The sequence below is a fragment of the Crocodylus porosus genome, unplaced genomic scaffold, assembly GCF_001723895.1.
Source record: "Crocodylus porosus isolate Cpor-Errol unplaced genomic scaffold, CroPor_comp1, whole genome shotgun sequence".
Classification (NCBI taxonomy): Eukaryota; Metazoa; Chordata; order Crocodylia; family Crocodylidae; genus Crocodylus; species Crocodylus porosus.
The window spans coordinates 258,401,479-258,427,457 of record NW_017728886.1 but is presented as its reverse complement, the minus strand read 5'-3'; the positions used below and the strand labels follow the sequence as shown (position 1 = coordinate 258,427,457).

The following is a 25,979-nucleotide window of genomic DNA, read 5'->3' as shown; positions in this document are numbered from 1 at the left end:
GAACCAACTTTCAAGGTAAGTGGTGCTGGCTCCTACCCTGGGGGTCTTTAAGAAGAGGCTTGATGCCTACCTGGCTGGACTCATTTGAGTCCAGTCTTTTCTCCCGCCCAGGCGGGGGGTCGGGCTTGAAGATCTACAAGGTCCCTTCTGACCCTACTGCTATGATTCTGTGATAATACATGTTTAGCTATCTGTTTCCATTTCTTCTCATGATATTAAATTCTTATTGATAACTAGACAACAGGACCATATAAATGGGGATTTAAACCTGGAAAAAAAACAGTGCTATTGCTCAGATAATATGCAGACAGAATTTGCTTGATATCCTCTCTGCAAAATTCATTCCATCTTTATCTGTATAAATAGCTTCAGAGAGAGATCAAAAACATTGAGACAAACCAATGACATGCTTGGAGCAAGTAGAGAAGAGCAGCTGAATGGGGAAAGCTTGGATTTCAAACCATCTTCAGTCTTGCCCTAGCTTTGGCTACAAATGTTGAAGAATCTCCTGGTGTATTGTCTGGTGCCAAGCCAGAGCTATGCATATGCTGATGTTCACCATCTTCCTGTCTGCTTAGGAAGATGTGGATAGACAAGTAGCTAAAAGATCTTAATGCCAGCCCTGCTACTTCAGCCTGATATATGAGAGTTAAATTGGGACCTTTTTGCCTTTGCATCATTACTCATAATGAAGTTCTGTTGAGCAAAGTCTTTGTTCAGACCCTTTTGTACAAGCCTATTTCCTTCAGCTGATTTGCACAGATAGAACTGGACTTTTACAATTGGAACGTACTAAACAATCTTCCTGAGGACAGGCTTAGCTGTGTTAGCCATGTGCAGCTTCCAGAAATGATGCAGAAGTACTTACACTTATGTTAGTTATTTATATCATCAGATATGGATGCGGGTAGATTTGTGGGATAAGAAAGTGTCGTTTTTACACCATCTGTTTTTAGAACAGAGCTGTGCTTTAACCATGGAGAGAGCAGCATGTGAGCTGGGGTCACAGTTTAGAGAGGTTTTGGTCCTCAGTCTCACACTCAAGATCTTCATTGGCATTTAGCAGAAGACTTGGCCATACTTATGGAATTGGAGGTGGGGGGGAGATCTCATCTGTGCCATGCTTTGCTCTTGGTGGGAAGGTGACATTTTTGGATTGCTTAGACTCAACAACTTGGGTGAAATCAATGACAAAACACCCCACTGACTTCAATGGGGTCAAGATTTCAAGGCACTTACACTGCTGAAGAATAAGATTCCAGATTTCTTGCACACTTAAAGGACCATATGCAGACGTGCTCTTGTGGCCCCTTTGAAAATTGGCTCAAAATGAATGAACCCACAATTCTTTTTTTCAAGAAATGCTAGAAATGATACATTAGGCTGTTTGTGCAGACTTCAACATTCCCCTCACATTAACACTGGCAGTGTTATAGAGTGGGAATTGGTGTCCAATAATGTCCTTTTGGCAGTGACAGTCTCAATCAATCTGACAGAAGGGCAGCAGTCTCTCAGCACTTCAAGGATTTTGCTTGGACTCAGCGTGAATTCTAGCAAAATACAAACCCAAGCAATGTCAAAAGATGATGCTGTTTGGCTACCATCAAAATCAAAGAAATGGCTAGATATTTATAGCAACATACGGTGCCAAATTAAGGCTAGATATGACTTCACTGACTCCGGGGATACCAAGTGGTTCACTGCATCTTACACTATATAAAACTTCTAAACTAATGGCAGAATGGGGAAGAGAGGAGTGCATTTCTCCCAGTTGTCTTCTTTAAGGAAAATCAGAACATGCAGAAAAAACTTACAGGGCTGACTATTGCTCTTAGTATAAGGCTGCCAGATTGTATCCACTTTTGTATCAAAAGAGCCCAAATGACTTGGGCAATTATATCCTGGAGCTTTTTGTGTATTTTCCATACAGGTCATTCCCTGCATGCTATTTATTCTCAATATAGAAGATGTTTAAGTATATACTACAGCTGTGCCAGTGGAGCAGAATAGATCCCAAGTCATGGGGACATACCTGGGTTAACTCTTCCCTGGTTCTGCATCCACCACCAAATTCATGACTTTGGAGCCCCACTTGCCATATAAAAATGTGACAATTGCTGGGGCTAGGGAAGGGTTAAAATTTCCTTTTGCAGCAGTGCTCTGCCCACGCTCCCTACAGCTGTAGGCTTGAGCCTCCCTCCCTCCATCCCTGTGTCCCAGGGCACAAACTCCATACGCCCCTTGTGGGGGTGGGACTCAGGGGAAGGTGGTACTCGCAGGAAGAGTGATGGAAGGTGGCACTCAGGGGAAAAGGGAGGTCCTAATTTGTGACATGCTTGCCAAAAAAGGCTGGCCACCACTGACCAAGAAAGTGTCTTTCAGGAAGTCAGCCATATTGGTCACGGGCTAGATGCAACAAGTAATGCACAAATCAGAGGGGGCAAAGCCAGATTTGATGTCAGGAAAATAACTCGCCGAAAAGCTTGAGTGTTTTAGGTTCAAAGTTTCCAAGCTTTTTTATTCTCTGAGCCTTTCAGCTCCATGGTGCTGTTAGGCTGCTCCTTCTCTGCCTTTCTTAAATCCACTCTAGCCCAAAATTTTGCCTTTATAAGTTTATCCAAGGCTCCAAAATTCAGCACATCTGTTATATAACAAGGCCCCCAAATCTGAATACAGGTACTCTATGGAAAGATACTTCAGACAGAGAAAAAGATCTGGAATGGCAGATCTGGGCAGGAGAGTGGCAGAAAAAAAGATGCAAGAAAGAGGTATGATGCGACTACAGGAGCGAGAAAGGAAGATTAGTTTAGCTGCAGCATGAATGGAAGAGGTCAGGGAGATCTGAAGGAAAGAGTTTATCATGGTACAACAGGACAAAACACAAACATTAGCAGAGGGGACAGAATGAAAGTAACAACTCTTAGTGAGGAGTCAGAGGAACAAGTAACTTTGGTACCGCAAGTGTACACTGTGTCCTGTGGTCACTGCTCCTGATTGGCTATAAAACCTATAGCATATAACCTATCATTTTGTTACCATCTCTTCACCACCCACCATCTCTGATCAGCTTGCTGGTCTCATCTTCTCTGTTTCAGATGAACAAGCTCTTTGCAGCTAGGAGTCTAATTTCCTACCCATTTGTACACACGGTGTTTGTATTCTTGCTAGTAATCAGAAAACACCCCCTCACATTTCAGTGGATCTATGTGTATGTTCAACCCGAATCAGATGCTCACTCCATTCCATCATAATTTCATAATTATGGGATTCATTACCCTGTCACTGAAATGCACCCCCATCGCAGGGTGCAGTTTGGGTATCTGCACCTCAGCATACCGAACAAAAATACAGAAGCAAAGGAGAACGCCGTAATATGGAAAATAAGCAGGAAGTAATTATTCGTGTTAGTAATTATTCATGTTAAGTTCTGCCTAAGACACCAAGACTGACAATGCCTATTACTGTGACAACCGTTGTGGAAGTTTCAATCCTTATAGGAAGGATTCCCAGCTGGCAGAGACCGATACCAGTCCACTTACTGCCACAGAGCCACAACACCACCTGCTCTGGCCCTGTTAAATGACCTGAACCTTGACTGATACATATCCTTTGAAAGGCAGCCCCTTCAGCAGAACAGTGGGTCTTAAAAGCATGATAGGGCATTGCTGTAAAAGCAACTCACTGAGATCAATGCCGCTTAATGAATCATCAGCTTCCCAGATCACATCTAAAGGGTTGCTGGCTAGCTTCTATATAATCTTCACAATACTGTTAAAAAAACCCACATACGTTGCTGTCAGAATGTGCTTATGAGGTCTCAGATTTCTTTCTTGCAACTAAAATTATTTCCTAAACTTTTCTGCACTCTAAACACATTTGGTCAGTGCTGAGGAGCCACAGTCTTGCCACAGTGTTCAGAATAACTGTTTACTCGAAAGCTTAAGTCTTCTGGTGGAAAAAAAGTGAAAGAATGACATGTGTGCTATACAGTTTTGCCGCAGATCATTAAAGCAGGAGCTGGCCATGGATTGTGCTCCTTATTTAAAATGACTGAAGACTAAAGCAGACACAATGTCATGCCAAGCTTCAGAGAATTTTACCATATGGATGGTAATATTAGTTTGTTCTCTCCAAGTTCCATTTACTTTTTGAAAAATCATTGCCCAATGGGTTTTCTGTAATTTTCCATCTATATCATAGATAAACAGAGTGGGCTTTCTGTCGATGCCCTGGTGTGTGTGTGCCTAGATATATCACACATATGCATGCCTGTATGCACATGGCCTAATGCAAGGCAAAATGTCCTTTCACCCTCATCTCCAAAGCTTCTGTCCATCCACAGTTTATTATTTAACTGCAAGAAGTGTTGGAAAAACCCTCAGGACCCAAGCAGTGGGAAATGTTATGGCAGACTACGAGTTCGAAGACACATCATTGTGTACAGGAGCTTGGTTGCTGAACACTCCTTTTCACAATAAGATGCTAATTAATTCTTTATGAATTTTAGGTACTAACGTGGCCCCTGTAAATGTGGTGTGCAAACACATTATCATTTTAATGTCATTAATTTATGGAACTGAATGTAGTTATCCTTTTACCACCGCAAGGCAGGGCAGTGTTGCTATTAGTATTTTACAGAAGACAAACTCCAATACAGAGGGCTGGTCTCTCTCTCTCATTGCTAGCTCGGGCAGGCCCATGCTGAAACAGTGCATTGTTCTGTGTGCTACGTCCTGAACTGGAGGAAAGTGTCTCATCATGATACTAGGGGTGAGCTAATTGGTTCTGCCTAATGAGGCCAGACGCAGCACCATGCAAGCATAGTTGCACTGCTTCCAGTGCTCAGAGCAGGCGTGATTTAGCACAGTGCTGCCTGGCACAGGAAGCGGGAGACAGACATACTCAGAGAAGCCAAGGCCACAAATGGCATTTAACCTAGGACTTGGGCTCTGAGCTGTTTGGCTCTCTCAGGACTGAGGCACTTTTGGGTGAACCCAGGAGGAGGGGAATTTACTGGCGAAAGCTTAGCCATATGTGTGCTTTTGATGCCCGCAGGGTTAGGAAGGAGCTCTCAGGGGCCTTTATGCTGCCTGGCTCACACCCAAACCCACGTGGGATCCTCTGCCCACGTTGCACGTGGAGACACTCTGACTGCAATGCCCAGCACCCACCTGAAGGGCTGGGGTCCACACAGCAGTGGCGATTATTTCTACCAAAACCTAAGTGGTTAAATTGCTCACCTAGGATGTGGGAGGCCCAGGTTTCATTTCTTTCTGCCTAAGGGGGCTTAAACACACTTCTCCCACCTCCCATGAGAATACCCTGACTTCCAAGCGAAGGGCTGCTCTGGGGAAAGATGGGCACTGGGCTTGCTCACGTTGAAGATGTGCCACTGGGTCCTAGCCCGTGTCTCAGGTCTCTTACCTATGTTAGCCAATGGCTGTTTCATGTCAAATCCTAGCTCTAATTGGACGGCATGTGAATTTGGACATATTCCTGCTATATACAGGGATTTATTCTTTACTACCTTGAGATTACAGGGCATTCCCATATTATTTGCTAGACAGAGCTTCATGCTGTGCAGTCATACCCAACAATGGAGTCTTCAGCATAGCCTGCCTTGTGTACAATGGACTGTCAGACAGCTTGCTGGGGCAGGGAGCAGTTTCCATATGCTAAAATTGAGATGAAAAATTAGGAGGGGTTCTGTTTTACACACACACACACACACACACACTGACCTGGGGGTCTGAGCCCTGAATGAGGCAGGGATTCTGTGGGCCAACTGGTGTAAACCACAGTAAAGGAAGAACATATCACATTGCACATGCATGACGAGACCGAAATAAGGGTGCACAGGCAACCTGAATTCTGTTCCTCATTTTCAAGTGCTAGACTTTGCAATCCGAATAGTATTCTTTTAGCATACAGGGTTTTTCTTTAAGACTAAGTTAAGATGTGGCTGGACCACGTAGGTCAGATCTGATCTAAGCCCTGGCACTTGGAGGATGCAGAGCTAGCATTCCACTTCTCATTAGACAAGACTTGGCTCCAGGCTACTGAGATGGTCAGTAGGAGCCAAGATCTGATTTGAGGAATTTCTGACTCTGGGGCTTTATCTTCTTATCACCTAGCGTCAGGCACCAGGTTTCTTAAGGTGGCTATTGGAAAAAGAGATAATAAGCTTTGCTGCTACTAATTTTCATTTATTGTCCAGTCCAAATTGACCAAAAGATGGATTAAAAAAAGACAAATGTAATACACTGAGCTGGAAAGCACAAAAAAACAAAACTGAACGAACTGGCTTTGAAGACGATTGGCTACTATGTAGATATTTGAAAATGTGTCCTCAAGCCAGGAAGCGCTATATAAACTATTACTCATATGGAGACTGAGAAGTAATAAATTGTGAAAGCAAAGGAGACAGATTTCTAATGTGACAGGATGAGGTGAGGGGAAGGTTTACTGCATTTTCATGAATTTCTGTGGTTCTAACACAGTTCCTATTTAGGTACACAGAACACTGCCTTATCGCTCTCTGCAATTAGCCCCTATCGCTGACAAAAATGGCCTGCTTCTTTTGCCTGCAAGATGAAACCTTCTAGCTAATTTGAGGACACCTCTTTCCATTTTTCCTCTGCTGGGTTTTGGCACAATGCATCCCTGCTCTCTTAGGAGCCTTAGAAAAGTCTCTTATCTTGGTATATTGGTAACTAAATAGAACATTGTACAAAAGTTCTTGTCAGAGTTCCCAAAGCAAGACTGGCTCCCTTGGGATTCAGTACTGCTCTATTTTTGAATAAAGTGACTCTATGTGCTACAAAAGCATCTACAGCCCAGATCTGAGTTGGTTTTCAAATGCTCCCCGCCTTGCAATCAGAAACAACTGCACTCAGGGCTCAACTTTAGCTCGACGAATAGAACAATAACAATTAAAAGACCCTTCTCTACTCACTAGCATCAAAACGCTATTCACATACCTCCCACCTTTTTGGAGAAAATCCTAGGAAAAGAAACGGCTGTAAACAACATGCTTCAGAAGCCTTGAGATTCTGCTGGACCAGGAGAGTAGAGACCAGAGACGGCGACTGATTCAAGAAAACACGTAGCAGAACCTTCAAGTTAAACATTGGCATACTTATTTCACTGATTTGGGGTCAGCTGCACCCAAAAGTGACTGCTGCAGCATCCTGTGATGCTTTTGACCCAGAAAGAAAGGAACCAGGATCAGAAATGAATGTGGTGAGTTTGACTCACATGGCAAAAACAAACCACTACCTGGAAATGATGCTGTTGGCTTGACCTCTCTGAAAAGACATGTTTAAAATAGATTGAAACAGAACTGGTTGAAACCTGGTTAACCTTAAAAATGTGCAGCTGTCCATTAAGGGGAAGGGGTACTTTGAGCATAACAGAATTAAACGTCTCTTGGCCTCCATACGTGTCAGAATTATTTAAAAACACAGTCCAAGAAACTGTGTCTAGTGGGAGTTTTCACCCTGCTGTCATTTAAAACTAAATACAGCATCTGTACTTAATGAGATTCACAGGAATCCCCACTGGTAAGGATACAAACTTGGCTTAGTCCCAGTTCTTTGGAATACTCATATATGTAGGTAACTTGTCTCACATGAGATGTTCCTCTGAGCTCATAGCAGGTGCAGCCAGGGAGTGACAGAGAGAGGCATGAACATTTCTGCTCTCTCCGGGGACCAGTAGAAGCCCTGGTATATATTAGAGCATCTCCAAGTGCTGATCTAATTCATGATGCTCTTGCCATAGCTGCCCGTGGGCTGCACTGCAGTCCAGAATGGCCATAACACACACTGGGGACACTGCAGTTCCTTCATGGCATGAATATTTCACTAGAATGATGTAGAGAGACTGGATCGGGGGTCTGGAATGTGGCCACTCAGGGGCTAGGGACAGACATTACGTATAACCCAGTTATAAGTGATCAGAAACTGGTTTAACCCTGTAACAGAACAGATGTTCAGTGCACATAAACCTGTTTCAAAATGGCCGAAACCTGTTTGAGATAAACCTGGTTGAGTGTAGTATCAGACTTAACAGATTTCAGTCAAATTGGTTTATGCAATGTCTGTCCAAGACCCCTTGCTGATTCAAGTTCAATCAGACTCCCCCAGCTTCCCAGCATGCTTTCTGGGTTGGGCGGGGCTCTCTGCTCTACAGCAGGCCTGGTCCCTCTCCTCTGCTCCCTAGCCAGACCTCCAGCAGAGATTGCAAGCATCTGCCTCATTTCCCCCTGTTCCTCATCCCTCTGCCCCCTGCCACTCCCTGCTAAACAGAGATCCCTGTCCCCTCTGCCTTACACAGATGCACAGCATTAGCTAGCATGCCACATCCTGGCTTCGGCCTGTGCTGTGGTGGACAGGACAAAAGCAGAATCAGCAGGTAGCTGGTAATATCCCTCTGCTGTTTTCTTAATAGGATGGTAAACAGTGAGTTAGGGGTGATAAACACTGTGTTATGAATTCCCTGCTGAGCTAGTCGGGAGTGGGGGGAACCCCTCCCTAATCAGGGTGTCCTGCTGGGGCCTGGCTATGCCCCCCTCAGCTCAGCACAGTGGAAGGGAAGGGAGGGCTGCTCGAGCACCCCCCAGCTTCTAGCCTGAGCCACTGCATGCATGTGCCTGCATTTTTTCAGTCCGCGGGGGATATCTGTACACTTACAAACTGATTTAGCCTAGCCAGTTTAGACTTACCTGAAAAGATTAAATCAATTCAGGCTCAGGCTTTTTGAAGGTCTGTCCCAAACCAGGAAGCCTGTGGCACAGTTTGAAAAATGAACCCAGATCTTCTAAGCCAGTGCCTGAATCTCATCACCAGTCCACTTTGTTAAAAGGTCATTATTGAGGCCCTCTCTGTCAAGTGAAGAGTCAATAGCAGAACTCTACAGACTTCAACAACAGCAGAATGAAGGAAAGCTTCACACCACTGGAAATCCCACCCTGCTCCTTTTCCCTTTATAATTTCCCTTAAAAAACTCCATTGAACAGCTTATGACTTTGGAGCAGGCTTCTCTTGTATTGCATAGATGACTTGTGCCACGCAGAGAAGAGACAAACAAGATCTCTTGGCCTGAACCCTGCTGATATGAGTAAGTTTGACAAAGTTTGGACCATGCAGGTTTTTGTTTTGAAATCCCATAATCCAAGCAATAAAGCAAAATATATCTCCTTACCTGCTGTCTGAGGAGCTCTCCGGCACGTGGTACATGAACACATTCCCTCTAGAGTTATCAGCCCAGTGACTCGCCATGCTTATAATGGGGCAGTTAATAAAACGGTCACTGAGAAGGAAGCAAACAAGAATATACTCATGGAGAAACAATTACACAACCAGAAAATACTTCCAAAATCTATATTTCTTGTTTTAGACGGCTGATTTCCTCATCTCTTCCAGTCTAGCTTCCATTTCCTATCTTCACCGCAAAGGGGTGAAACAAAGCTTTCCCAGACCCTGACACTCTAGGTAGGCCTTCCACAAAGAAGGCAACCATTACCAGTATAATTTAAAAACCTCTGAAAATGATTCCAAGACGTGTTTCCCCACACAGTGATGCTGCATTACGATGAAGCTCTCAGGAACTTCCAGAGCAGGAAACAAAAGGCCTCTCTCACTGATCCTGGGGCATCCCATGCTTTCTAATGGGAGGATTTATCCTATTTATTTCTGATTTTTAGCACCAACAAGCTTGCAATGGCATCTTGCAAGAATGTTAGCATCTCAGTGGTTATAGGTCACAAGCGCCTGATCCGGATCTTGGATTAGGATAATTTTGGAGGGAATTTCCACATTTGGAAGAAGGATACTCAAGTGGGCATCTGCTTGACACTGCTCAGTATAGAATATGTAAATGTCTGAAGCAGATGGAGTAATGGCCAGAGTACAGGTGAGAGGATTATATGATAAACTTAAATGTGTACCCAGTACACATTATACATAAAAATATGAACCACACACAATATGAAAGTCAGAGGTTTTAATTCTTGTTCACTGCAGTAAACATGAAACCTGCTTACTGCTTAAACATTTGACTGCCAAAAGTGACTGATGATAAGAAAAAAAAATAATGTGAGAGGAGCACAGAGATGTGCTTCTCTATTTAAGTGTTTTAACCAGTTGTACCAGTTCAGCAGCATTTATTTTAAGCTCACAGAACCTCAACTCAGAGACCACAAAACACTGGGTTGTATGACCAAAGCTCTCTTTAGCACTTACAACAGACAACACCCTTTAAAACTAAAGCTACCATGCTTCTGCCATCTATAAGCACGCAACTTTGTGGGAACAGATGTTCTGTGAAATATCAGGACTTTGAAGCTATTTTCTCCTGAGAAACATTCTGAAGCCTGTCGGCCACTTAAAATTCAATTCTCTGTGGGTAAAGCAAGGAAAGGAGTCAAATGTTCTAGGTTAATTTTGAAAAACAAAAATCAAGTGTACGTTCCTTCTCACAGCTCGCAGAATACTGTATTAAAAAGACTCCATGAAGCTCAATTTAAAAAATTGGGGAAAATATCACAGAATTTCAACCAAAACCATTTTAAAAAATTAAAATCTTCTATAACTCCAGTCTCAAGTGCATGCAACTTGCAACTTAACTGCTTAAGGTGCTTTTTTGTGCTTTATGAGCTTAGTAGAACTTCACAAAAGAATTACAGACCCTGAGTGTATAAGTGGCCTTGGGTTACACATTTATCCAAGGATAAAGTTCTCCTCTTCCTTAACTACCCATCTTCACTACTTATAGAGGTTTTGATCGTCACTTCCATTCCTCTCTGGAGCATAGGCTGGGGCCTGGAGAAAGTATTATGGTGGAAGCGCTGCTCAGTGGGCAGAGCAGCAGCCTAGCTTTTGGGGTGTTTCAAGTGTACTGAATTGTGTTGCGCTCAACTCCTGGTATGATCTCAGGCCAGCCAGTCGCATCTCTCTCTCTCAGCCAGTTTAACCATCTGATTAATGCAGGTAATAACTCATACTTTCCCCACCCAGGGGTGCACTAGGGCTTGCTTATGCATCCTGGGGCCCTTGGATAAAAGAAGTGACCGTAGCAACCTTAATTATTATTTTAATGGCTCCTTGCTGAGGGCTGCATGACAGTGAGGAACTGTGCTTCTCAAGTGATTCAGGTACCTAGTTGTTTATCACAGTTTTCCCAGTGGTTTTACATGTTTAAAACTGGACTCTCTCTACAGTGCCCGGAGACGGCCTAGTGATTGGCACCTTGTCAACAGAAGAGGCTGGCAGGCAGGGAGGGAGGAAAAGCCCAGCGAAGCAGTACAGCGGATAAACCACCCCCTGGGTGCCACTGAAACAAATAAGCTGCCGTCCGCAATCCACTGCTTGCTTGTGTACTTCAGGACCTCAACACACAGGCAGACCCAGACCACCCGCGGGCCTTTCCCAAACAGATCTGGTTGCTGGATTCTGGGATAAGATTTTCTAAATTAATCTTGGCTCACTCTCAGCTCCATCCCCCTTAGGCTCTCTGTGGGCAGCAACCTGTGATTTCAGTGAAGATCTACTGAAAGAGGAAGTGTGTTTTTAGAGCTCTCCATGCTGGTGCAAGTGTGGGAGGATACTGCGCAGCACAGACAGCCAAAATCACAGTCCTGTAGCTGTGAGTGCTCCCGTAGAAGCAGGCTTGAAACAGCCTGGCTCAACAAGTCGAAGGAAGCAACCACTACATTCATTCTCTTGGGGATAAGGAGCAATTTTCATAACACATCTGCACTGTCAGCAGAGGGATGTCTGCAGGGGCTTTTTAAAAAAGCATATGCCATTCAAATGTAACAGGGTGGTGTTGCAAGGAAGCAGGTAGGGAGAGGTGCATGGAGACTTCCCCTCACTTTGCTTCCATGCGTGCGGGTGCCACAGCCCTGGTCTTGCACTCTCAACGCAAGGGCTGCTCCTGTCTTGCATAACCAGCCACCTAGGAGGAGATGGGAGAGAGGGTAGGGTCATGACCCTCCCTACAAAGTGTGCAAAGCCACACTCAGACCCACTGACTTTTCATTTCTCCAATCATACTAATCCCCAAAGCTATTTGGGCTACCGCTGAGGATTTCATCATTCCTTTCCCATTTTCTACTCCTGTGCATTCTCATAGTGATGTCAAAATTAGAGAGACAGCTGTGAGAAGTTCAGATCCAGATGCAAACTGCAGGACTGTGGACTGCTTAGTGCCAAGCTCTGGTAATGACATCTCTAGTAATGTAACAATTATTTCCACGACAGAGGGCTGCGATGTGATAAACAGAGTGACGACACCAGCAGGCAAGTTCCAGTGGATCAAGCACAGGATGGGAGCCAGAGAGGTCTAAATTCTAATGCTACTTAATCAGGCAATGCCTTATGGCCATGGGCAAGTCCCTGATGCTTTACACCAGTCCACAGAAGCTTAACCAGTACAAATGGCATATAGGCATCTAAATTCAAAAGAACGATCCAAAAGGGCCCTGCTTCACCACCATCACTGGTAACGTGGGCATCTATCATCAGAACAGGGATTCTTCTGGACGCTAAGGGAATGGAGACTTCTCATGTGGAATAGAAGCCAGGTACCCAGTTCCATGCTCTACTGGCTTTTCTATACCGTACCTTTTTGGAGGTGCCCAACTCTCCCCATTCAAGCTACACAGCATTTTAGTTCTGACCACTATATATCACCCTGTGGAGGCATTTACACTTCCGCTGACTGGAAAGGGATCCTAGGCACGCAGACTCTTTTCTATCTGAATTGCCCTCTTGCAACTGAACACCAAAGCCCCAATTCTAGTCTACCTATTAAGTGCCTAGGAAGACTAGGAGCTTTTTTTCTTGAAGGAGCTGGATTAGCATCTACCGCTGATAATGAATTCTGCATCCGTGTAGGAGTGTGAACAAGAGGACACTTGAGGTCCATCCCAAAGCTATAAAATGCAAACTTATTGCATCTCAGGTTCACAAAGTAAAGGTGGACTGAGGTACATCATATGATCTTATTCCACCCTGCTTGAATCCCTGAAAGTCCATTAATGCATGTACTTTTGTAATCAGAACTCTTGGGGAGGTGATATGTTTTTTTAGACCAACTAGATAGTTCCAAAAATATTCTTTATTTGCAAACATTCGGGCACACACGCCCTTCCTCAGGCATAGGAGCATGCAAAGATTGTAAAATTTCTCCCAGGTGGAAATGCAATTTTTGTAACCCATTGTCAACTTTAAAGCTAAGTTGTAAAAAAGTAGCCAGGAGGACAAGAAGCCATCCATCTTTTGTATTAAGTTTTCCAGGGACTCAAGCAAGCAGGATGAAATAAAGTTTGCATTTAGATTCCTAAATCTACCAGGCACCTAATAGGTGGAGTTGGATCTGGCCCCTAATCTTTAGGCACTGCAATCCAAGTTTTTGTACGGTTTTCACCACCATAGTAGCTAATTGTATAATTAACAAGGACTAAATGCTGGTAACCCCAAAAACACTCTAGTTGCAAGAACAGTAGGATGAGCTGCCTAGGAAAATTGTGGAAGTGTCTTTATTGGAGGTCTGTTTTTTAATTTTTTCTTGAAGAAGCTGGATAGGCATCTATGTGGGATGGTTCGGGGTGAGCAAATTCTGCATTTGCCTAGGATGCTGAACTAGGAGACAATTAAACTCTGTTCCAGAGCTATAAAACACAAACTTATCTCATCTCAAGTTCATAAGGTAGAATAATACAACTCATTGCTTACCGGGTGGCATTTTCCAAAGCCCTAGAGAATGTTGCATAACCTTCAGATGAATGTTGGAGGGAATAGTACCAGGTGGCTGCATCCTCAATAAAAGAATTGGAGTCCTCTCCCCCAAGGGAATTCTGCAGGGCCTGGTAAAAGGCTGTTTTGCTGCTTACTCTTCCTTGACTTTCTTCAAATTTCTAAAGAGGAAAAATCATAGCATTAAAAACAAACAAACAGAAAAGACCCAACAAAGAATAAACTCTCTCAGGAACAATGCAGCCCCAGATCTTCCTTTGCTGCAGACATTCCTATTCCGCTCCAGGCTGATACCTGAATTCCCAGGGAAAGATGGAGTGCACGTCTCTGTCCTCAAAGCTGTTGAGCATACAGAGATGGGGAGGTTGACACGTGCACCAAAACATGCCTGGCTATTTATTCCTGGTCTCGGTAAAATAGCAGTTGCTGGGAGGCTTTTGATGTCTCTGTTATTCAAGGACGGTTTGGGGGGTTTTGAGGCTTTTTTAGCCTTTGAGATTTTTTGCATTCCTTTTGTAAATGGTAGAAGTTATTCCAAGTTGGGAAACAGTGACTTCTTGAAAAGCCTGAAGCTTAAGATTTTCCCTGAGCCTTGCACTTTCACAGGTGCACAGTGGCTGAAATTTAGTCTGATATCTTTAAAATGTTCCCAATAGTAACATCTAATAGACTATCTTTATTATTGTGGGCAGCTCATCTAAAGCAAAACATACATCTAAGTTTGCCCAGTCAAGTTACCCTATATGTTTATATTGAATATACTGCATGCCCTGCATCTGGTTTTTATCAAACAGCTAGGAAATCTCTTTCTGCAGCCTTGTACGGAAAGTGCAAAAAGCTGCAGAAGGAATAATTGCTTTTCCAAAAGTCACAGAAATTAGTGATGGAAAAAGAAGCATCAAAGTTACGCCCCTCCTGGCACCTGCATGTGACTGTCCATAGAAATCATTCTATTGTTCTGTCCTGCTCAGCTTTACCAGAGCTGGGCCCCTCCAAGGAGCAACTTTCCTGGTATTCAGTGTTAACTCTTCTTTTTTTCATTTCATCTCATTTCTGCCGTGGCTTTACAGATGGACAACACCATAAAAACATGGGTGGATGGAAGTCAGTGGGGTATTTTAATCACAATGTTTTCTTCCTTCTTGGTGTTTATATACTCTAAGGCCATGTCCATATTAGAGCGCCTGTGCGGCATGCGGTGCCGCAGACACATCCACAGTGCCACATATTGCACATTCAGCTGTTCTCCATGCTTCAAGGTAGCAGCTTGGAGGGCTTTTTCGACCCTGGGATCTCCCCACATACACAAAAGCGGAGTGACACACACAGAGGTAACATGCACCACCCAAAACTGGAGCCTGGCTGGCTGGAGCCACACTCTGGCTGCTGGCCAGGCTCAAAGGGGCAGGATCACCACTGCTGCAGCCCCAGGAGGCCCCCAGATAAGGCTGCTGGGGTCAGCATCGGGCTGGCCCTAGCCTCCCCTCCCCTACCTGGGGTAACCTGCCACATGCCAGAGGACACGTGACACAAGTGTTCCTCAAGGCTCAAGGTATGCCGCCGCTTCTTGTCCCTGGGGAAACAAAGGTCCATGCTCATGTGAACGTGGCCTAAGATTGTGTGTGTCACAAGTGTTTAGATAGTACCAATAATCTCTTACTAGGATTGATTTTACAGAAGGTGTCTCTGCTCTGAAGAGTTCAGAATCTAAAGACAACATGTCTGGAGGACAGGATGTACACTCAGAAAAAAGTGGTATTTTCCCCTCTATTTCTCTTTTATTCTTATATTTGCTGCCATCTCATTTGCTACCAATTCATGGGGGGGAAATTAAGGTTTCCTAAACGTATAGTTATCTCATGCATTCACATGAACAAGTACAACCCACAAGAGCAGTAATTCAGCCAATATATGCATCCTTAGTTCCTGTAATACAGCCTCTAAAAGCAGCACCTTCCGCTTCTTTAGACATTTCCACTGTTATCTGCATTTCATCCCATTAGTCTTTGGCTGCTCAAGACTAAGTGTGTTAGGCAGCTGTTCTGAAAGCTGTCATCTTATTTCCACCAACATCTGGGAAGTGAAAATAATCACCCAATGGAAACTTTAGCCACATTAGCAAATAAGGACACATGATTTGCATCTGGAAAGGGGCATCTGTACAGGGAAAATGGAAAAATTCAAGCATGCTTTACTATAAAACTATCCACTTGCACACACAAATGCAACATGTGCACGTAAGTACAAGTGCATTTTTCTGCAAGAAACTGAAAGCACGTCACTATGGTCTGGATTCTTGTTGGGTACTTTCTTGCGAGTCAGATCAAGTCATGATCTGCTGAGCCAGCTAGCCATGTAGAAATGAGAGTTGGAAGAAAAATGAGATTTCCATCTGTGGGAAAGTTCCTCTATTTTGAAAATACAGCTTCATTCCACTTTGGGAATTTTCCCCCGATAAGAAAATATTCCAAAAGATTGCTTCTGTGTGCTGATTTGATCTAAACATACCATAATCTAAACACTGGATATTCCTGTATAAGCCAAAAGGAGTTGAAAAGAAATGTTTGTTTCAATACTTACCTAAAAAACAAAACAAAAACAAAAAAATCCCCACGTTTCTGGAAATGAATTGATGATTTCTTATGAAAATTCTATTAAAATTGAGACGGTTTCATCAGTGTCTTCCAACATGACCAGTTTTCATCAGAAATGTCAGACCAGCTCTATGAGGAAACACTTCCCAAAAAGCACATGACATAATAGACCGGGGGACTGTGGCACCACACAGATAGCTACGTGATTCACAAAATAAACGCAGCGATTTTAATAGGAATCCACGTGTCAAAAACATTCTGACTTCTTGTGGTCTTGCTGAGCTCTTTGCAATAGAAGTCTGAGAACAACTGGAGTAGACTCTACCAGATCGATAGACACAGCTGTAGCCTGTGCCAAATTGTCTACGTTCTGCTAACTCCCAAGGGGTGACCGAGTGAAGGCCCCGTGGGCTTTTCTTCAGCATTACTAATAAGGAGGTGAGAAAATCATTAGAGATCCTGGGCAAGATTCAGTGGTTTGCCACTTTACACAAGGTACTCATAAACATAGCTGATTAAGCTCGGTTTACAGTTTTTTTAAAGTGCCGGAGTACAGCAATTAGTATGTGTAAGTGAATCTAGACCAATGTGCTATTAAAATACTAAATTAGTAACATATGGTAAGGCTCACATCCTCTGTAAGGTTAAATGGTACCTTTCTAATGCATTAGAGTAGTGTTAAGAATTAACACTTGAACAAAGAGGATAGGGGGGAGGGACCAGTAAACAAGGGTATTTTAGACTTTTAAACGGTTTTTGATCAAGGCCCTCCCCACAAGAGACTCCTAAGGAAACTGCTAGCCACAGGACGAGAGGCTCAGCACAGCCTTGCTATTGATTCCAAATAGTTAAGAGGGAAAATAACGAGTGAGAATTGAACAGTCCATCCTTCTTATGCACGGATATTAACAGTAGGTTTTTCCCCCCCGACCCAAGTCATTATAGCTACAAACTGAGGCCACAATCCTGGGATCTGTTCCATGAAGGTGAGAAGCTGTGTCCCTTTAGAAGTCCCACTGACTTGACAGGATGATCTGTAGGTGCAAGAGCTTGCCTGCAGAGATCAAATTATAGGGATGGAATAAAAGCATAAAACCCTTCACTTTCCTGCCATTCATCGACCCACTGCCTCTGGGGTGTGTACAACACCCGGGGCTTGGACGAGGTAAGGGTGAATCAGCTGAGTAAAGAAAACTTAGAGAAAACTCAGTTTTTTGTCAACTACTTAGATAGTCTCTGAAGTCCCACTTCTCCATCCCTTTGTGCAATCTATATACTGCCTACCCTGTACTAAATACAAGGTGCACATGTGCGCACGCACACACACCCACACACACACACACACACATACTGTATGAGTTCATAGATTTCACAGACATTAGGGCTGGAAGGGACCTTGCAAGATCATTGGGTTCAGCCCCTACCCAAGGGGCAGGAAGTCAGATGGCGTCAAAGGATCCCAGCAAAATAAGCGTCCAAACATTTCTTAAGAGTCCAGAGTAGGTGCCTGCATCACCTGTGCAGGGAGTCTATTCCAGGCCTCAGGAGCTCGGACAGTAAAGAAGTTTTTCCTTATGTCCAGCCTAAAACAGTCTTGGAAGAGTTTGTGACCACTGGATCTTGTCATCCTTTGTGAACCGGTGTTCCTGATGCACACCCCTCCTGTACTTATAGTCAGCCACCAGGTCCCCCGTGAGCCTGCGCTTCTCCAGGTTGAAGAGTCCTGTAGCTCTCAGCTTCTCCTCACAAGGCCTGTTCTCTTGCCATCTGATCATGCACATGGCTCTCCTCTGGACTCTCTCAAATTACGTCAAGTTAGATGAATATATTCGAGTATCTAGTCTGACATGCTGGATGTCATAAGCCACAGAATTTCCACTCAGTTTTCTGTGTACTGAGCCCAGTCACTTTTGTGTGAATAAAGCAAACTTTCCAGTCTTGATCTGAAGATTTTAAGGCCCTGTTCTTTTGGCTAATCACCCTCAGTGTTAAACATGTGCGCCTTCTCTCTAATGTGAATTTACCTAGCTTTAACTTGTAGCCACTGGTTCTTACTATGCCTTACTCCGCTAGAGGGAGGGGTAGGTTATTTCAGCCTTATGAGAATGCTTTTTGGCTAGAAGGCAATGCCTGGGGGTGAATGGAGCCACAGTTCGATGTCTCCTCTTCCTCTTCCAGTCTCCTGGCTCAAAAGGAGGGGGGCACAGTATCTGACCTCCACCCCTATGCCCTGACCTTAACCCAAACTAAAGCAGTGCACTTGGAAAGACCTCACTTCCATGTTTGTCAAAACAGTCAAAATCTACTCTCTACACTGAGCCCTTCAAAACGGTGAACCACACTTCCTTTTCTGGTTTTGAAAGAACTCAGCCCATTCTAGATGCTATTGGCAAAAAGCACTGCCACTACCACGTGTCTGTAGATGTCTGCACTCTGAGTACTATCCAAGGGACAAGTCTGTTTAAAAAAAACAAACCCTCAAGACAGAGTTAAGGGCTGAACCCAAGTCTTTGAATCCAGTCCAATGACCCACCCACTAGACTAGCTTTCCTGCCAAGCAAGACTGGGGAGCTTCCCCTCTGCCCCCTCCTCTACATCTTCTTCAAAGAGAAGCCCAATCTCGGATCTGATATAGGAGGAGAAGAGAGGAGTGGGATAGGGCAAAGACTCCTCATGTTATGCTGCAGGAGAAGGAAAACACTCCGGGTCCCCATCCACACCCACACAGATTTAGGCTAAACTCTGCTGACACCATGAGTTGATTATGTTGCCCACACTGGATTTCATGGGCAGGTTTTTTCACACCCATCGTCAGGGCTGAGATACAGCAAAGTGCATGGGTTATAAGGATCAGCATAAACAGCCATTTTTCAAACTTCTCCAGGAAGGAGAAAATGAGAGGATTTTGCAGTAATGAAGACACTATGTGCTGAGGAAGCATGTATGAATCCAGAAACCTTTGGCTTTTCAGCTGCTTTGTAATAAGGCATTTAAGTGGCTGAGATGCATGAGGATTCACAGTGTTTCAAAAAACCTAGGGAGGCAGAAACAGAGTAAATGAGGACGACAATAACCAGTGATTATTGGCAAAAAGCATGAAGACAGGCTAAGTAAGGAAGAGGGAATATCTGAAACACGGGCTGCAAACTCTCTGAAGGAGGGCCTGTCCTTGTGACTGACAGGGGCTCTGGGCACCAGCTTCAGTAATAACTATTCTAATGGAAAAGTGAAGAGGAGTATTTAATTTCTTATCCTAGCAGCTTAAGCTCTGTGCAACTCTCAGACTCTCAGTCGCAGATGCTCTGCTTTTCCAATGAAATCAGTATCAACTAGCACTTTTCAGTCATCGGTCTTTGCGGCACGTCTTCTCAGAAAACACAGTGGAATTTCATTCATCGTCTGTGCTAATGGCATGATGAACAGGAGGAAGAAAATGACACAGAATTTCATTTCCATGTCCCCATCACATGACTTGGGCAGGGTTATCCACGTTCATCGCCTTGCCACAGCAGAGATCATTATCTACTGATGGCGGGGTTACTATCACATGCCGCTTGCTTTCCTTTTAATCCATTGTGAAGGATCTGAAAGGAAAATGTGGCATTTGAAACAATCAAAAAGGGAGCTGAAAGGGAACTAATCTGGCAACCACATCCTTATTCAGAATCATAATCAGACACTATTTCAAGAGGTTCCCATTAAACCCTGCTATTACTCCTGGCAGTCTGGATGCTCCATATGTTGTACCACAGGCACCTGGGGGAGGGGTGAGATTATTGTTTTCTTGCACTTCTGCCTGCACAGCAAACAACCCTAGAATCTCACCAGGCAGGCTGCCTCGAGGCTGCTCATTTGGGGCTTTTAGGGTCCCTGGGCCTGCTTCAGAGTCAGCAACCTAGAAGCACCACAGCTCTGATCTGGGCAGTTTCCACAGAGCAGAAATTAAACAGACTGGGTTCAAGGAGTGCACATGACATTGCCAAACTGAATGTCTTGCAAAACCCAGGCATGTGCCCTCGCTGCTGGACCAGCCCTCCATCTTGCAAGTGAGAATGAAGTGGTACCTGGCCTCCTATAAAAAAGTAAACTAACCTTTTGTAAATAAGGAGCATTTCCTACTTTATTGCCATCCTAGCTTAAAATTTTCCTTTCTTTTAGCTTCCTTGGTAAAATAAATAAATAATCTCAGTATTCTGCAGTAATGTCCAGAGCATATTTTAACACTGGGCCCCGTGGCAGCAAGTTTTGATGTTTCGTACCGTTACTATAGAGTGCCATCACATTTCCAACAGGAGTTACACTGATGCTGAAGTTAAACTGGTCTGTGCTAAGCCAAATCACTGCAAGGTAAATTAGAGCTTTGTTACACCTTATGCTGTAAACTGCACGAATGTTAATTGGCTTAGTGTTGATCAGCTTCATGAAACAATCACACCCTATGGCAAAAAAAACCTCTTATGAAACTGGGACTGTCCCTCACCTGCACAGCTGTGACTTGCCACTACAGGCTTGGTGAGCAGGGGCAGGACTAGGAACCTATGTAAAATGTTTCTTAGTGCAAACAAGGTCAGCGTTGTCAGTCCCTCTCGCCACCACCCAGCCCAGCTTGCTGCTTGAACTCTGAGGGGCGCAATCCTTTTTTCTGGAGCTCACTCCCCTCATGCTGCTGGTGGTGGGAGCAGTGAGCTGGTCTGGGCAGTGGTGGAAGGCACTGAGCCCATCAGGCACTCTGGAGCTGTGACGCTTGGTCTGCCTGATGTCCCCGGGGAGGGTGAGGCACTATGACTGCCCCCCCTGCAACCCAGTGTCCCTACTCACCCTGACTCAGGAGGGGCCACTGCATCCTGGGATGCTGGAGGACTTCAACTTGGGTGGAACAGCTGTGGGGAAGTAGGCGTATGGTAATGGAACAGGAGCAAAATTAGGCAGATTAGAGATGATCCTGCCCTGGAGTGGCATAACTTTAAGCAAATAATGAGTGCTTTAAGACACTTAAAGGTGTTAACGTGTCGCCAGTCTAGGTGTTCAGAGCTCCAGAAGAGTCCTAAACTTACCGTGAAACAAGGCCCTTACTGGCTAGCTTCCACTGACCACAGGGTAAGAGCATGTACAAGGGCAGTAACTACAGAGTGGTTCACGTGCTGCAAATCCTTGCCCTTGGTTATCTTAGAGTAACTTGCCAAAATGCCCATGCCCTCAGTTTTAGTTTATTGTTTTCGATGATTGCTTTAGTATATGCTGGTCTGCTGGATAAGTGCTCATAGATGTAAATACATGCATTCATTACAGAGGAATTATATGTGGCATAAAGGTAGCAGAGAGAAAGCATAAAGGGCGGGATTTTTCACACAAGCATTTCAATAGGGTACAAGAACAGAGAATTGCCTGATGGAAAGGAACAATTGGAGGTATGCTGCCTCTACCATGACCAGTGCCAGTTGCTTCAGAAAAGACGCAAAAGCCCTGTAGTAAAACTATTAGCGTTATTACAAATTATTATAATTCCACATTATCATATAGAATGATTTATTCCTGACCCCTGCTGGTGATAGGCCTGTGTTCTGATAACCCTTATGACTCTGATCCTAGCTCATGTGTCTGCTTCTTATTCATAAGCAATTCTAATTTAGAGGAATCCTTGCAATAGGCAGGTGGGTTCACACAACAGAAAAGCACAGGCAATGATAGAGAAAATCAATCAGTTCATCAACTCAGGCACAGAGACAGAAGAGAGGAGTGAAAGAAAGAAATAACCTATGAAATTTGGACCCATAGTTGCCATTAGAGTCTAAATCCTCTAAGAAATTCAGAAGGATCAAGATGCAGGGGTTGACTTGGGCCCATTCCTATCCTGGATCATGCCAATTGCCCACTTAATATTATAGTATTTCCTTGGCAGTAACATAGAGAAGGAACATTTTATATTAACATGCTTTTGAGAGACCTAGATGTATTGGTATGTGCCAAATACAGTCTAAACCAGCCACTGACTTTTGTGCATTTTGCCTCTTCCTTCAACTAACAGTATCATTACACCGTTACACCAAGAGTGCGATTTCACTGGCTACTGAAAACCAAACTTCTTGTGGGACAACACACACGTGTATTTTTATGGAGCACAATTCAAGAACTAAGAAAGCCAGAGTATCTGTCTTGCTGCTGCCACACATTGACTTTATTGTTAATATTTACTGAAGTGCTTTAACAGCTAAGAATTTTCTCATATAGTAAAACGCAACCTACCTTAATTGCTTTCGCTCTGCTGATTAGCCCATCTTGTTGAGCACTTCCAATTAGCAGATCCACCTTCTTAAGTCGAGTTCGCTGCAGGGCTGCAGCCAAAGGCTCCTGAAGGTAGATGCCATCAACCACTGGACCCCAATACTGAAATGGCCCACTGATGGCTAAGAGCTATATTGGAGAGAGAACAACTGGCTTAGACAACTAACATTGTACCTATGTAACCTAGTTGTGTTCCCTTCCTCATCCCCATCCCTCTTACATTATTCCCTTGCTCAGGCACTCTGTGTTTCCTTTGTGGACTTGTCATTCTTGCTCTTAACATTTTCTAATAAAGTTAAACTATATGTGCGCTTTTCAAAAGTGGCCATTGATAACCACTCTCTGCTGCCTTTGAAATCTATTGCAAACATGCCATTAAATGGGATCCGTGTTCTCATCCAAACTAGCTCTCTCAAGGGACTGGTACTGGGATAGAGGGAAGCTCAGTAGCGAGTGTCTGGCCAGACTGAGAATGACTGAAGGCTGTTCCCATCTGACTAATGTTTGCTCAGCTGCCTCCCTAGAACAAATCACTGGGCTGATGGTCTCAGAGAGGACAAGTTCCCCCTATAAAGTAACTGAAAATCACAGCTGACATGAACTGGGGCCTTTTGGTCCTAGAGGTGTCACATTTGGCTTGGGGATGAGGCCTAGTGCTGGGTTGTGAACCGGGGAACTTGTTACTGAAGCCTCTGCTCCCCCATGTAGGAAGAACCCCACCCTCCAAGTGGTCAGTACAGCACCTTCTGTAAGCATCAATACTTCCACTGAAAAGAAAAGCACAGGCATCATTTCACCCTGCTGCTTCTGCAGACAGCTAGGCACATGATTCCCACTGACATTAGATCTTGTCTATGTAACTCTGGTTGCAGATTTAAACCCAGCCGGCACATTTCCATAGTCAAAGTGAAACTGAAGTCACTGATGCACTGAAGTGAATGCTGATTTACAAACACTGAGGATCAGACCAACAGTCTTTTACGATTCTGCTTGCAAGTTCCTGCAGTGCTACCTCTATTTCCCACCTACAATACAGATGGACACATATTTTGCTGTACCTTAGTCTGAGCATCGTTGAGCACGCTGGCAGGCAGCTGACGAAGGCAGGTTATGGTTTTCTCACTGCTGGATGAAGGGCATCCTAATTCATTAGCCAGAACCATCACTTGGTTTTGGGCTGTCTTCTTACTAATCACTGACACTGGAGAAAAAGCAGAGCCTCCCTAGAAAAGAAAACAGGCTCTCACTTAGCTGATCATGTAGATATGTGCTTCCTCAGTGCATGCTAAAAAATCCAACATAAAAAAGTGCTCAGGCACTGAACAAGAACTTGACTTTGCAAGAGGACCAGTGAGATCCAGTGATTAGAGCACAGGTTTATTTATTTATGTATTCAATTTATATCCTGACACGTCCAGAGAAATAAACCCAGGGAAAATTGTATTCAAGTGAAAGGACAAAAACAAATGGATCTAAGTAGGCCACGGATAAATTCATTCTGCAAGTTAGCCACTAAAGGACTAAGGTTCTTGAAGTCTCCCAACAGAAGGGACAAAACACTACATTTAGGATGGGGTTTGGCCAGGGTAGGAAAAAGTCTGTGTGTTGTGATTGCCTGTAACTGGGGACTGAACAGGAGGCCCCTTCCAGTCCAGTGTTCCTAGAATAATATTCACGCCCATGTGATTTGCAATGGCTATGACTTTTGCTGAACTTATATCACAAAGTAATTACTGTCATTTGTCTTTTGGAGGTGACTGAAGGCAGTGACCAAAACTGAGGCCCCATTTTGCTTGACACTGTAACAACAGACAAGTGGTCACACTTCCTGCCCCTTGGGACTTAAAACCAAACTAGTCTTCCTGTTAAGTCTGTCTCCTCTATTTCTTAGCACTCTAGGGATAGCAAAAGTTCAGAGAGAGCAATGATGAGTCCCAAGACTAATCCCAGTGATGCTGATGATGATATTATGAACAGAAAGGAAGCCAAGCCTATACTTTCAAAGTTCATGCAGAGAACTAACAACTGGCTGGGAAAAAATATCCCTTTACAGTTGAGAACTTGACCTGGAAGATACCGTGCTACAGTGAATGTGGAATTTTAACATTGCTCTTCAAAGTATACTTAATCTTTGAATCAATTAGCCAGAGCAACTATAAGACCAGAGGAAAGATCAGAACCCAGGAGTTCCTGGCTTTAACCCCATGGTCATGGTACTGCACTCTCCCCGTCGCACACACCTCATTCCCATGCTTCCCGCCTCAACTTCTCACAGCTAGGAAAAGATGGTCCAATGCTGTTGAGTAAGCCACCTATTTCAAATGCAGGTATATTAGCATAATCTGATAACATCTAACCTAGAACAGCATGGCTGGAAGAGCTGTGACATAGTTCAAGTGACTAATTTCCAAACATAGATCAGTTTATAATAATAACTTCACAGATGCTTTTCCGTCCTCAAAAAAAAAAAAAAGCAAAAAACCCCAAGATACATGATATAAGCATATGAGTGAATCTGATCTCCTCAACTGATTAGCTGTTTGCAGTATAAAAGAAATTAAATGCAAAACCTTGAACAGAAAAACACAAACACTGAGCAAAGAAAAAAATAAACTCATGTCAAAACTGATTTTTAATCTGATGGCACCAAATACTAGTTCTCTAACAACTGCACTGAGGAGTTAAAAACAGCCTTGCCCATTTCTGCCCGTCTAAGCAAGTACCTACTGGTTGTGATGACTGAGGCAATCAGCTTCCAAATATAATTAGAAAGACATTATTGTTTGGATGTTGAGCCAGTTGTACAAGCTCACTACATGTATAACTTCCACTGGGCCTATTTTACTATGCTTCTGAAGGATTTTTCTCTTTTGTTGAATCAGTTAAAAGAAAAAAAATGTGATTTAGAAAGAAAGAATAGTCATTTATTCATTAATTTACGGCTGAGCTGCAAGGCTGCTGTAGCTAAGCAAAAGGAAGGCTCTAAGTCAGACTAACCTGGTGGCCTTTTACGATCAGATCACCAGATCATTAAATGCAGGGGTAGCAGTGGATATAGTCCTCCTGGACTGCCGGAAGGCAGTCTCTCACCCCATTCTCATTAAGAAACTGGGGGGCTGTGGTGTAGACACCCACACAGTCAAATGGGTCGCCAACTGGGTGGAGGGCCGCACCAGAGGGTGGTAGTGGATGGGTCCTTCTCAATCTGGAAGGACATGGGCAGTGGGGTTCTGGAGGGCTCGGTCCTCGGGCCCGCACTGTTCAACATCTTCATCAGCGATTTGGACCAGGGGGTAAAAAGCACCCTGTTCAAATTTGCTGATGACACTAAGATGTGGGGGGA

General features: G+C 44.0%; 1 protein-coding gene across 1 annotated transcript in view; it reads right to left on the bottom strand.

Moving 5' to 3' along the window:
• TG (thyroglobulin) overlaps positions 1–25,979 on the bottom strand; it is a 210,241-nt gene that overhangs the window by 10,893 nt on the left and 173,369 nt on the right. The window contains exons 42-45 of the mRNA XM_019547510.1: positions 23,695–23,859; positions 22,598–22,765; positions 13,740–13,921; positions 9,205–9,312 (exon numbers count right to left, since the gene is read on the bottom strand). Coding sequence (XP_019403055.1) covers positions 9,205–9,312; positions 13,740–13,921; positions 22,598–22,765; positions 23,695–23,859 — 623 coding nt within the window. The remainder of the gene's footprint in view (positions 1–9,204; positions 9,313–13,739; positions 13,922–22,597; positions 22,766–23,694; positions 23,860–25,979) is intronic.